At 36.5% G+C, this 12447-nt stretch overlaps 1 protein-coding gene across 2 annotated transcripts in view; it reads right to left on the minus strand.

Annotated features, from left to right (window-relative positions):
• abcb10 (ATP-binding cassette, sub-family B (MDR/TAP), member 10) overlaps positions 1-12447 on the minus strand; it is a 222451-nt gene that overhangs the window by 60502 nt on the left and 149502 nt on the right. For both annotated transcript variants that reach the window (XM_051924255.1, XM_051924254.1), the window contains exon 11: positions 8399-8442. In XM_051924255.1, coding sequence (XP_051780215.1) covers positions 8399-8442 — 44 coding nt within the window. The remainder of the gene's footprint in view (positions 1-8398; positions 8443-12447) is intronic.

Raw genomic sequence — 12447 nt, forward strand, 5'->3', positions numbered from 1 at the left:
TCACCGTTACATGCTTCAACAACAGCGGGAATAAGGAGAGACCAGTCTAACCTATATTGTCAGGGAAATTCTGTGGTATAGGTCCGCTTCTTCAGTAATCACCTTTTTGGGATAAACATGCACAATCTGTATGTCTGTAATACTCAAATGGGACTAAAGTGGAATAAGTGGAACTTGTTACATAGTAATAGCAGAAAAAAATGAAAAACACCAGAGTGGTCAATGAACCTAGTTATGGACATTGAATTGATGTCTCAGGTGGCCTCCCTACCATGTTTACTGCTGGTTAAAGAGGTTGATCACATGGCCACCCAATATGATGTGGGTGGTGTCCTGTCAACATTAGCTGGCATCTCCTCAGAGGCATTAAGCGGGTCACCACATGTCAAAACTCTGTCCAGAGAGTTAAATTTCCAATTTCGGCAAACTCCAGCTTCCTTTACAAGGGAACAAAGGAATGATGACTCCCTCAAGTTTGCCAAGAATACAGTTGTCCTTGTTAACAGTCAACATATTGTTCAGGCCCATGCCATCAGGGCCTCACTTTGCTATTAAACATGGTTTTCTGTATCAAGTAGTGGAACACAAGGGTGGAGATGCAGTCATTGTTGCTAATCCTGAAAACCTACTAGCAGCAGGTTTGTGAACTAGCATGTGCTCATCACCTAGGTGCCCATGTTGGGGTTGATAAAACAAAGTGAATTAAGCTCTGGTTTTTTTGGCTGGGAATCAATGAGGAGTTCTGCCAGCTTTGTAGTTATGGCCTGGAATGTCAGCTCTGGGAAATTCCTAAACGTTCCTACGTTTTTTTGTTTTTTTTTGAGTCTTTTGAATTTCACTGTTTTCATTATCTCTAAGCTGCTCTGCATGTGTTTGGCCCCCTTGTTTTTTAACCTCTTTATGATGTTTTACTTTGTTTTCTACTCTTTGTCTTTTATTTCTGACCTCGCTTTGTTCTGCTTTTTTTCCAATGTCACCTGGTCCGTTCTGATTATTTTCCCTTTTTTCGAGTAATAATTTCTGTTTGTTTGGGCTACTGAGAACTTTAATTTCTTTTTTTTTTTGATACTTTCTAATTTTCCTGCTTTCATATTCTTTAACTTTCTCTGCATTTGTATCGAGCCAACATTTTTTTTGAGCCTTCCACTGCTTTCATAATCTCTAACCTGCTCTGCATGTGTATAACGCCAATGTTTTTGAACGTCTTTACAAAGTTCTACTTTGTCTTTTAATTCTGAGCCCGATTGGACATGCTTTTTTTTCAATTCCACTTGTTCCGGGCTGATTATTACTTTCCTTATTTTCTGAATTTGCACCTAGATTATTCTTTTTCTTTTTTGCATTTTTTCTCTCCAATGCTTTTGAGTCTCTTTTCTCCACGCTGCTCTTTCATCTTCGCTTAGTCGTCGACGTTTCATCTATAACGTATTGTCCTTATACGCTTTATATGCGCCGAGAGCCCTGGATCTGTGTGTGCTCAAAGCCTTTGCACGACTGAGTGTTTTGTTGCCTGTGGTCTTATTTGATATTGGTTGAAAGTAGGGCATGCCTTGCAAGAATCTCATGTTCTACATCCCTGCAAGATGGTCCTGGGTCAATCTCTTGGCACAAAGTCTCATGTTTAAGGTCCCCGCGAGACGCTCCATAGCCAATCTCTTTCATCTCGCGGGTCTTTTAAGTGTCTTCCGTGATCTTCATGTGAAGATCACATCTCGTCTCCCTAGTCTTTCTCTGCCAGGATTTTTTTTTATAATAGAGAGATGGGACAATTAATAGCACAAGAGTTTTAATTATGGACATGGCATGCTTACTCTAAAATTATACTGATCAGTTTGTGCTAGGATTAAAAAAATATCTGTGACATATCCTCTTTAAAGAGAATTTTATTTTTCTCTAATTTGAGATAACAGTGAATGTAACTTACCCATTAGGTTATTGAAGATAGGTAGGGATTCTTCCAGTTAAGCAGGATAAGCTTACATGTCAAAAGTGTGGTATACAGTGTATTCTATGAATGGCTGGGTTCCTCACCTTATCTGAGATGCTAATTGAAAGATCCCTCTCCAGCTATTTCCTAGGGCTGCTGAATGATTGATTCCTTGAAATATTTTTATATGCTGTTGAAAAGCTGTCTTGAGTTGTCATCAAGACTAACCACTATTACCTCTAGAATAGATATGGATGTAAGGTATGGAAATTTGGGTTCATTTCTTTTAACAAACCATTGAATTTATGTATAGGAAAAAAGTGCATAGCTGGAAAATTTAATTTAGAACATAATTATTGATAAGATGCAAACACATAATCTACATAAAGATCCCTGTGTTTTATTCCTTAGCTTTTACCATATGATAAATACTTAGGTCTGAGAAGGTTGAAAAAGATGATTATCGTGCATAGAAGCAACAGATAAGAGCTTCTCTACCTTGAAATGAGTCCTACATTGATTTGATATTTTAAGTAGTTGGTGAATGACTAAATTGCTGATAAATTTATAATAGTTAGTACTGATTGGAAAATAGAGTAGGGCATACACAGAAAATCTAAAACAAGATTTATTTTCCATTGCAAACTAGGCCGGTGTATATTTGTGAATTTCTGTCAATTTACAGGATTTTATTCTGCATATATTTGCCACCTAGCAGTAAAATTTAAAGTTACATAGTGCATTGCCGCCTTTTGCTCTACATTTTGTAGAATCACGTTTTGGAAGCTTTGGGTGTCTACAGTCAGTTGCAATTCAAACCTCTGTTAGGTTCTACACCATTAAGTTTAACCTGCTGTTGAGATGGTTTATATATTTTGAGATATATGCTTGTTTATGTTTCATAGATCTTTCTGATGATTTATTCTATTAATGGCATTACATAAAATAAAGATTTATTGACTGTCTATCTCACAGCAGACCATGAGTTAATCCCTAGTCAGGTGAAGTCTGTGCAAAGTTTACACTTTTTATCAAGTGAATCTTCTTTTGGTATTATGGTTAATTCCTATAATTCATGCTTTGTTGATATTTATATAAAAAATGTAATGTTATACTAGAGTATTTCTGATTATGTGTTATGTACCACTACTTCATTAATTCCTTGTTTTATTTTTTTAAGATACTCTTTTATTCAGTACTGAACAGTGGATTTAAACAGTAGATGTATGATCATTTTCCCTTCTAGAGGCACAAGTATAAGCAGTACAAAAAGCAGTTAGAGATCATAGACATTAAAAGTGCTATGAGAAAGTCTTTGCCCCTTCCCAATATCCTATATTTTTGTATAGAGCACCAGCTCAAAAGAGGAGCAGTAGAGTATGTGCCCGCAGCATTTCACACACAAGCTTCTACATTACAAGCTTGGCCAAAAATGACCAAAAGGTGGCACATATGATGCTTATGATGTTTATGATAAATTGTTTAATCTTGCACAGTATGCGTTTACGCACATTTAATTATTCTGGAAAATATTTTGAAGTGTAAGTACTGACTATAACTAGAATGACCAAAGCCTACGAAAAAACTTGTACACATGGCACAGCTTAAATCCCTTCTCAACCTCTCTGTCAACATATTTGTCTTGTAAATGTGTCGATAAGCACAAGCAGCCTGCTATACCATCCCCCCCACTGCCGCAGAAAGGGCAAGAAGTTCTCCGGGTTCAAGCATTGATTATCTGGGAGTGAGCTACCTAGAGTTGTATAGGGGAAATAATTTCATGTGTGTTCCGTGTCTACAACAGTCTATGTAAACATATCGTCATGTTTTAGTAATAAATGACAAAATGTAGACATGAACTGTATAATGTGTGAAGGCTGAAGTCCAAATATCTAATAAACACTTTCACAAAATGTGCAAGTGCAATACGACAGCTTCCGTGGTGCAGAACTGCTGATTTACAATCCTGAGGTTGCGAGTATGAAACCAGCTATTTTGTAAACTTACCATAATGAGCTGCTCTTATTGTTAACAGTATACAATAAAAACATACATTTGATTTGTGTCTGTAACAGCCGGTGTAAATTTATAGTAAATGTAATAGTTAGCTTTGTTTTTCCACTTTCATTCTCTCAGTCACAATCACGTTACATACTACCCCCCACTCAGGGATGTTAAATTCAAGTTGTGTAACTCTACATGATCTCAGTATTGTATGTGTGGATACATAGTTGCTATTAAAAGTATTATTATTTAATATTATCATCTATTTTCTGTACAAATATCATCAAGCATTTGACTTGTTCTGTTACTCATTTTTAACAAAAGGCTTACTATTACAGCAGCTGAATAACATAGTCACTTAGTTGGCAAGTGTATCTTCTGAAGATTAGAGGTCGACTTCAACATGAGGTGGCTATATTTCTCTTAACACACACACACATTTTTTATATCAAAAAAGTAAATACAAAGTGAATAATTTGAGCAACATAGTACCAGAAAGAAATTATTAATAACAACTAATAATTTCAAAATGATTGTATTTTGAAATCATGTTCTGTGCAGGTGATTTATTACTGTTTTAAAATCCTTCACTCCATCACTAAAATGATTTTTTAAACTGTTGTCTAGGTGTCTCTTTAATGGTGTCTGTTTTGACAAATATGTGTGAGCAAAAATGATTGGCTATAACATAAATAACAATAATAATGATAATAATAATAATCCATAAATTGAGTAGCATTACTTTGAACATAGCATCAAGAGTGAAATTTTAGGATTGGGTGGAGTGCTAATGAATTTAAAGTATAAGCAGCTGTCTCATACACTTACATTAAAGCTTCAGAGAAAAGTTGAAAGATTTTAATATCATCCAAATCACAAAAATTTCAGCCACCACTATGTACAATTTGATTAATGACACTCTTCACATTCATTCCTGGTTCGTTTTGCAGATCTCCATAGAGAGAGACTGGCAGGAAAAAAATCACACAGTGTGCTTTGATTGGATGCTGACACTGCATTATTTGCATACATGAAGATCATCACTGGCTGCAGCTCGAAGCGGGGTACCACCATCGAGAGAGACGTGAAGAGAGCAAACCAAATGAACAACTTCTTTAACAGGTTTGACCACCCTAACCCACTCTCACTCTCACCTCGGAGTACTGCACCCTCCACACATCCTTCTGCTGATACCCGCATAGGAGAGACATCCCCACCCATAATTACAACAGCGCAAGTGAGCAGAGAGCTGAGGAGACTTCGTGCCAGCAAAGCAGCCGGTCCAGATGGAGTATCGCCACGACTGCTGAAGGTCTGTGCATCGGAGCTGGGGGGTCCTCTACAGCGCATCTTCAACCTGACCCTGGAACAGGGGAGAGTCCCGAGGCTTTGGAAAACATCTTGTATCACCCCAGTCCCAAAGGTATCACATCCTAGTGAGCTTAATGACTTTCGGCCTGTTGCTCTGACATCACATGTGATGAAGACCATGGAGAGGCTGCTGCTTCACCACCTTAGGCCACAGGTTCAACACGCCCTTGACCCTCTGCAGTTTGCATATCAGGAGAAGGTGGGAGCGGAGGATGCCATCATCTATATGCTACACCGATCCCTCTCTCACTTGGACAGAGGCAGTGGTGCTGTAAGAATTATGTTTCTAGACTTCTCTAGCGCCTTCAACACAATCCAACCTCTGCTCCTTAGGGACAAGCTGACAGAGATGGGATTAGATTCATACCTAGTGGCATGGATCGTGGACTATCTTAAAGACAGACCTCAGTATGTGCGTCTTGGGAACTGCACGTCTGACATTGTGGTCAGCAACACAAGAGCGCCACAAGGGACTGTACTTTCTCCGGTCCTGTTCAGCCTATATACATCGGACTTCCAATACAACTCGGAGTCCTGCCACGTGCAAAAGTTCGCTGATGACACTGCTATCGTGGGCTGCATCAGGAATGGGCTGGAGGATGAGTACAGGGACCTAATCAATGACTTTGTTAAATGGTGTGACTCAAACCACCTACAACTGAACACCAGCAAAACCAAGGAGCTGGTGGTGGATTTTAGGAGGCCCAGACCCCTCGTGGACCCCGTGATCATCAAAGGTGACTGTGTGCAGAGGGTGCAGACTTATAAATATCTGGGAGTGCAGCTGGATGATAAATTAGACTGGACTGCCAATACTGATGCGCTGTGCAAAAAAGGACAGAGCCGACTATACTTCCTTAGAAGGCTGGCGTCCTTCAACATCTGCAATAAGATGCTGCAGATGTTCTATCAGACAGTTGTGGTGAGCGCCCTCTTCTACGCGGTGGTGTGCTGGGGAGGCAGCATTAAGAGGAAAGACGCCTCACGCCTGGATAAACTGGTGAGGAAGGCAGGCTCTATTGTTGGCATGGAGCTGGACAGTTTAACATCTGTTGCAGAGCGAAGGGCGTTCAGCAGGCTCCTATCAATTATGGAGAATCCACTGCATCCACTAAATAGTATCATCTCCAGACAGAAGAGCAGCTTCAGCGACAGACTGCTGTCACTGTCCTGCTCCACTGACAGACTGAGAAGATCGTTCCTCCCCCAAACTATGCGACTCTTCAATTCCACCCAGGGGGGTAAACGTTAACATTTAACATTATACAAAGTTATTGTCTTTTTTTCACCTGTATTATTATCATTCTTTAATTTAATATTATTTATTGTATCAGTATGCTGCTGCTGGAAAATGTGAATTTCCCATTGGGATTAATAAAGTATCTATCTATCTATCTATTTCCAAGAACACAATCAATAGAAATCATGGATAAATGTTTGAAGACAATTTTTTACCTTGAATTCATTTAATTTTTTGATTATATTAGGCCAGTCAGAATATGTCAAGGACAGAAAGTAAACTTACTGTTTTAGAGCTGTTTTAGTACAATTACAATTGTACTGTCACCATTACCATACTCTATCTTGTAAGATAGTTGTCTAAATAGGTTGCAACCCTTAACTGGTATTTTAGTAAAAAAAAAATCAGTTTGGATTTTTTACCCAACACAGACTCAATTTTCCTAGAGAAATCTGGAATGTAAAAAAAAAGACTTTTCAGTTGAAGTATTTGTGCACCCGCCAATACAACTCAATTCTATGAGTGTTCTAAAATGTAATGCCTTTTCCAAGAGAGTGTTGCAAACACACATTGACAAAAGTGATTGATTTCCACCTCAATTTTCAAAAATTGTGAAACTACTGTTTTGTATCAAATCCCTTTAACAGTCCTGGCTGCTTTCTCATGCTAACCTTGAGACCTTGCACACTCAGACTCTTAACTGGATTAATTGTTGTGGAATAGTTCTACTCTAAATATTTCTGTGTGTTACGTAGGTTGTATATACTGTAAGGTGTGGGACTGGGGGAATTAGAGGCAAATTCCATTCACTTCAGAGAAGTAGTAATAACACTTTACTGATTGGTGTAATGGAGACTCTTAGGGAGAAAGGGCCTGTGCTTGAACCATTCTTTGGGCTTCACCTGGTACTGAGCAAAACACAGAAAACTACAATGTAATGCATTTAGCGGCAACCTAGACTTGAGTAGCTAATGCACAAGAAAAGCAAGTAGTGCATGAGCTGAGAGTTTGAGTGTACAATACTTCAAAGTTTAAGAGATTTGTCAATAAACACCACTCTATTCAGATATGTAAACTAAAGGGAATCTCTTAATCTCTTTAAATTTAACTGTAAATTATACACTTGAGGACACCAGTGGAAACTAAGGGGAAGTGCAATTAGGCCTGAAGCCAGAAAGCACTTCTTTATGCAGAGTTGTGGGGATCTTGAACAAAGTACTGAAATATAGCAGTTATAGACAAAACCCTGACAATCTTTAAAATGCATCTGGATGAGATATTGGGACAGCCTAGCTAAACAAAAAAGCTTGACAGACCGAATGGTCATTTGTAAAATTCATGTTTCTTAAGTTTCTTATCAGTGCTTCAAAAAACTTTTACTTTCAAAAAGGATTTCTCACTTCTGTTTAAAGTGACAGGTAAGTTGTTGTCAGGGAAATACAAACACCTGAAACATTTTTTGCTAGTGTCCCGTTGTCCACAAGGGATTTAATTAAAGGTTTTCCTGGGCAGGAAAATGAAAGGACTAAATACGGCATTAGGTCAAAGCTGATGCAAAGCTCAATAGTTAGCAAGCACGCTATAAACCTCAAGTACAAGTGATATATAAGATCTTTAATCAAATGCTATCTGGAGATTTTTTACTTATGTTACGTAAATACAATACATTAAAATGTAGAAACATTACTGCCATGTCCAGACAATATACAAATAGATCCAGAAAGTCTTGATATCTCAGCAAGAAAAATACTTTATAACCTACAACACGTTTTATTTGTTATTTACATTTTGTTTCATAGTAGTGTGTTGTAAATAAAATGTACATTTATAGAATCTGAAGTAAACATATACTGTACCTTTAATAGGGCTCGAGCAATAGCAATCCTCTGTTTCTGACCACCTGTTAAAAACATTTTTAAACTGTCCATAAATTGTACTGACATATATACATAGGTAATATACTATAAAATTTAAATTCCATACTTAAAAAATAATATCGGTCTGTTTTCTACATTGCCTCAGATATTCCTTTTATCTGAAGTAAAAACTGGTTGAGTGCATGGTTCACTTAGTATTCTACTGAATGAATCTCTTAATTTTTAATTTCATTTAGGTTTTGTTATTTAATTTTAATTTACATTTTAAACAAACAAGACATAACAACAAAGCACAACTTTATCAAGTGGAAACCACCATAGCAAGTATATTAACAAGCTGTTGTCTCATTTGGAACAGATCTTCATAAGCAAAATAGACTTTTTACATTTTGAGGTAATATAGAACATTGCTTTCCCACTGAGTTATAGAGCGTGGATTGAGTCAAGCAAGTTAAGTGTTCATGCAGCTAGTGTGGTACATAATATTACAACCAAGCACATTTTTTCCCTTCTAGCATTACTCTAAATATTGATGTTAATGCATTAAGAGTTATCTTAAATCCAAGGCTATACTATACAGAAGACAAACACATATTTCTCAAAAATGGTTTAATTGCAGGTCATTCCCAGTACATGTGGCCTAATGATGCAGGCACTTTATGACATCGCTCATAGGTTAGACTGTGTCCTGTGCACACTTTAGACACATTCAGATGAGATACATGAACGATAAACAATATTAAACTAAATTATGGCTTGCTTGGCACATATTATCCCATAGATAATTAAGGGGTACATCCCATACAACTGTTTTTTTTTTTTGTTTTGCTTTTTTACTGTCTAAATCCTCATTCAGAGAAACAGGCATTATCTCAGGTATGCATATAGGTTGAAACTGACATTAATTACTGGTGGCTGGTGGACAGAGCAAACCATACAAAGAAAAGAAAATTTAATTTCCATGGCTAACCAAGCAGGTGTAGTTTCCTGGATTTCCTCGATTTTACTTAAACTTCAACTTAGGCTTTAAGGCTTCTGAAAGTAATGTTTATGTTCTTAGTTTTCTTATTTAAGTCAAAACTTTCTCTACAACTACTGTCCCAATTAGCAACCTGCACTGACTGTTATAATGGTAGTGTTGATGCAAACCCAAAATCTGCATGATGGATGCAGAACAGATGAATAAGAGTGCAGAGACAGAAGTATGCTAAAGGAAAAGCTCGTTAATTGGATGAAAGAGACAGAAGGAGTGCCATGATGTCTGAAATGGATTGATAATAGAAGGTACCACACATACTATGAAAGTACTTTGTTTTTGTACTAGGCATTGTCGATTTCCTTTTTTTGTTCCCAGGTAAGACCATTATCCAATATAAACAAGATACATACAGATATATAAAGGAGAGGATACTGTAATATGGTGATCAGGTACAAAGAAAATGATTAAATTGAAAATACTGAATTAAGATAAAAGGAAGAATTTGTTTAAAACTGTTGAGTTCACAGCCACCTGTATCCAATGAAGCAAAATATTGTGCCCATAGGCTATGTTTTTTAAAGGAAGCCAACCAAAACTATACAGAAAATGTGGCCAGAAAGTTATGTGACAATAAATCAAAAGAAGAATTTGAATGGATGGAAGCAGAGAACGATACAGTAAAAGAAAGGGAGTTATGGGGAAAAGACTTAAAATTATATGAGAAATAATATTGTGTGATAGTTCTACAAAAAAAAAATACAAGCATCAGAAAGTCGAGATAAAATAAGAAGAACAAGTGAAATAGGGAAACAAGTAAAAACATGGTTTATGGGATTTCTCTCCAGAAAATGAAAGCAGTGAAAAACAAAAAGGTGTAAAATTAAATAAATAGGCAGATTATTTGTGTAGAAAGAAAAAGAATTAAATTAATTTTAACAACATGTGAAATAGTGTTTTTGAAGGTGAGTGAGAAACTCTACTTTGTATTTCATATATTTTTATATACAGTTAGCTCTCTGTATCCATAGGGGACTGGTTCTAGGTCACTATATGGATGCTCAAGTCCCTTATATAACCATATAACCAATGAAAATCCCCCGATATACTTTAAATCATCTCTAGATAATATATACTACCTAATACAATGTAAACATTATGCAAATAGTTGTTACACTGTATTGTTTAGGGAATAATGACTTTGGCAAGGGACACTTTTCAAAAGGTTTAAGATTTTTTTTTCTCTGCTAGAGATACCACTTTATGCTTCCTCTTAGCTCTTAAGGGATTGCTTTAACCACTTAATTGTTTTTAGGAGTCACAGAAACAAAAGGGTACACAGAATGTAATACCAAGACCCTTACAGTATCTTACAGGTAGGACTTCTAACAGAAAGACTTTGTTTAAAGTAATGCAGGGCAAAGCTTGCTGCTGTGCACGCATGTGTCACTATCAATAACAACATTTTCAGTGAGTTAAACTGTAGTATTTAATTTACAGTGTATTAATTACCTAAAAGCAGTCTGTGTGTGTCAAAGCCATTTCTGGCCTGTATAACTGACACACGTGTATATATACAGGGTGGACCATAAGTTTCCATACATATGGTTTTTAACGTTTTATTTTTTATATTTCAGATACCCTAAAAAATGCGTTTGAATAAAGAGTAACAAACTGAAGTCATACTGATGGCCCACTTGATTTTTATTTTTGGGGGCATTTGAACGCGATGGTGTATCAGGAAAAGATACGAAACATAAATCATCTTAGGGAACGTATCACCAACGCCATTACAAGCATAACTCCAGCTGTGCTAATACGTGTTCATAAGCAGTGGTGGACAAGTATTGAAATGTGTTTTCAAAACAATGGCAGTCATGTAGAGCATATTATATAAATAAAAATGGTTTTCATAAAAAAAATTTTTATGTATGTTTACATAATGTTTATGTATGGAAACTTATGGCCCACCTTGTAGATAACCTTACAGTTTAAAGTTGGTGCCCTTACCATGTGTCTACAAGCTGATGGACAGACTCACTTTGCTTGACGTTCTTTAGTTTCTAGAATATGAATATGCCTTTTGTGTTTTGATTAAAAGCTGTAATACTGCGAAAAGTGTAAAGATGGGAACTGTTTAGCACCTTTGTGATTGATAGCGCTCAGAAGCCGAGGTAGGATCGGTGAGCGACTAATAACAATCCTTTTACAAAGGTGGCAATTGCTAGGGCTGATTGATCTACAGAGTACAGCAAAGGTGCTTCATGTGAGCAGAGCTAGCCAACTGAAGAGCAGTGTGGTGGCTCAGCAATTGGGTGAAATATAGAAGCTGAATGTTTACTCCAGTTAGCTACTTTTTTAAACTCCAATGCTAGGAGGCAACAACAAGCTATTCCTATAGGCCACAGCATTAGCATGCATCTCCAAAGGAAACAAAGTTGAAGGTTATTTCTACACTGAAAAGAAACAAAAGTAGCCTTTATCATACAGCTAAAACATTGCATTTTTTACCTTCTTTCATCTTCATTGTAGAAATAACCCTCAACTTTTTTCTGTATATACACTTATGCACACAGACACATACATATATATCATATACAGTTCACAAGAATTTTAAAAAATCAAAAACAAGACATACTGAGATTAATAAAGGATCACCCCCCCCCCCCCCCCCCCCTAAACAATATTTGTAAACTCAATCAGGTGTAAGTAATGTGGAATAATAGATAATAGTTGAACAAAGAATCTTGGACTTATAACCTTTTGACCTATTTTTGTACTTAGATAAACAAATCTAAAATGCCTTGATGATTACTATCTGTGTGCATCTGGGTGGATGGAAAATATATTATTATGCAAACCAGCTGATGCTAAGAAAACATATATGTATATATATTTGCAAGTATAAGAGTTCTTGTGTTAACCATATGAATGCATTAAGATTGTTAAAAGAGGGAAACCATTAACTGTATAATCATTTAACAGTATAAGTATATTACTAGTTTGTATTAATAAGCTATGGATTAATTGTTTATTAACAAGATTTACATAT

This window comes from Erpetoichthys calabaricus, chromosome 3 (assembly GCF_900747795.2).
Source record: "Erpetoichthys calabaricus chromosome 3, fErpCal1.3, whole genome shotgun sequence".
NCBI lineage: Eukaryota > Metazoa > Chordata > Cladistia > Polypteriformes > Polypteridae > Erpetoichthys > Erpetoichthys calabaricus.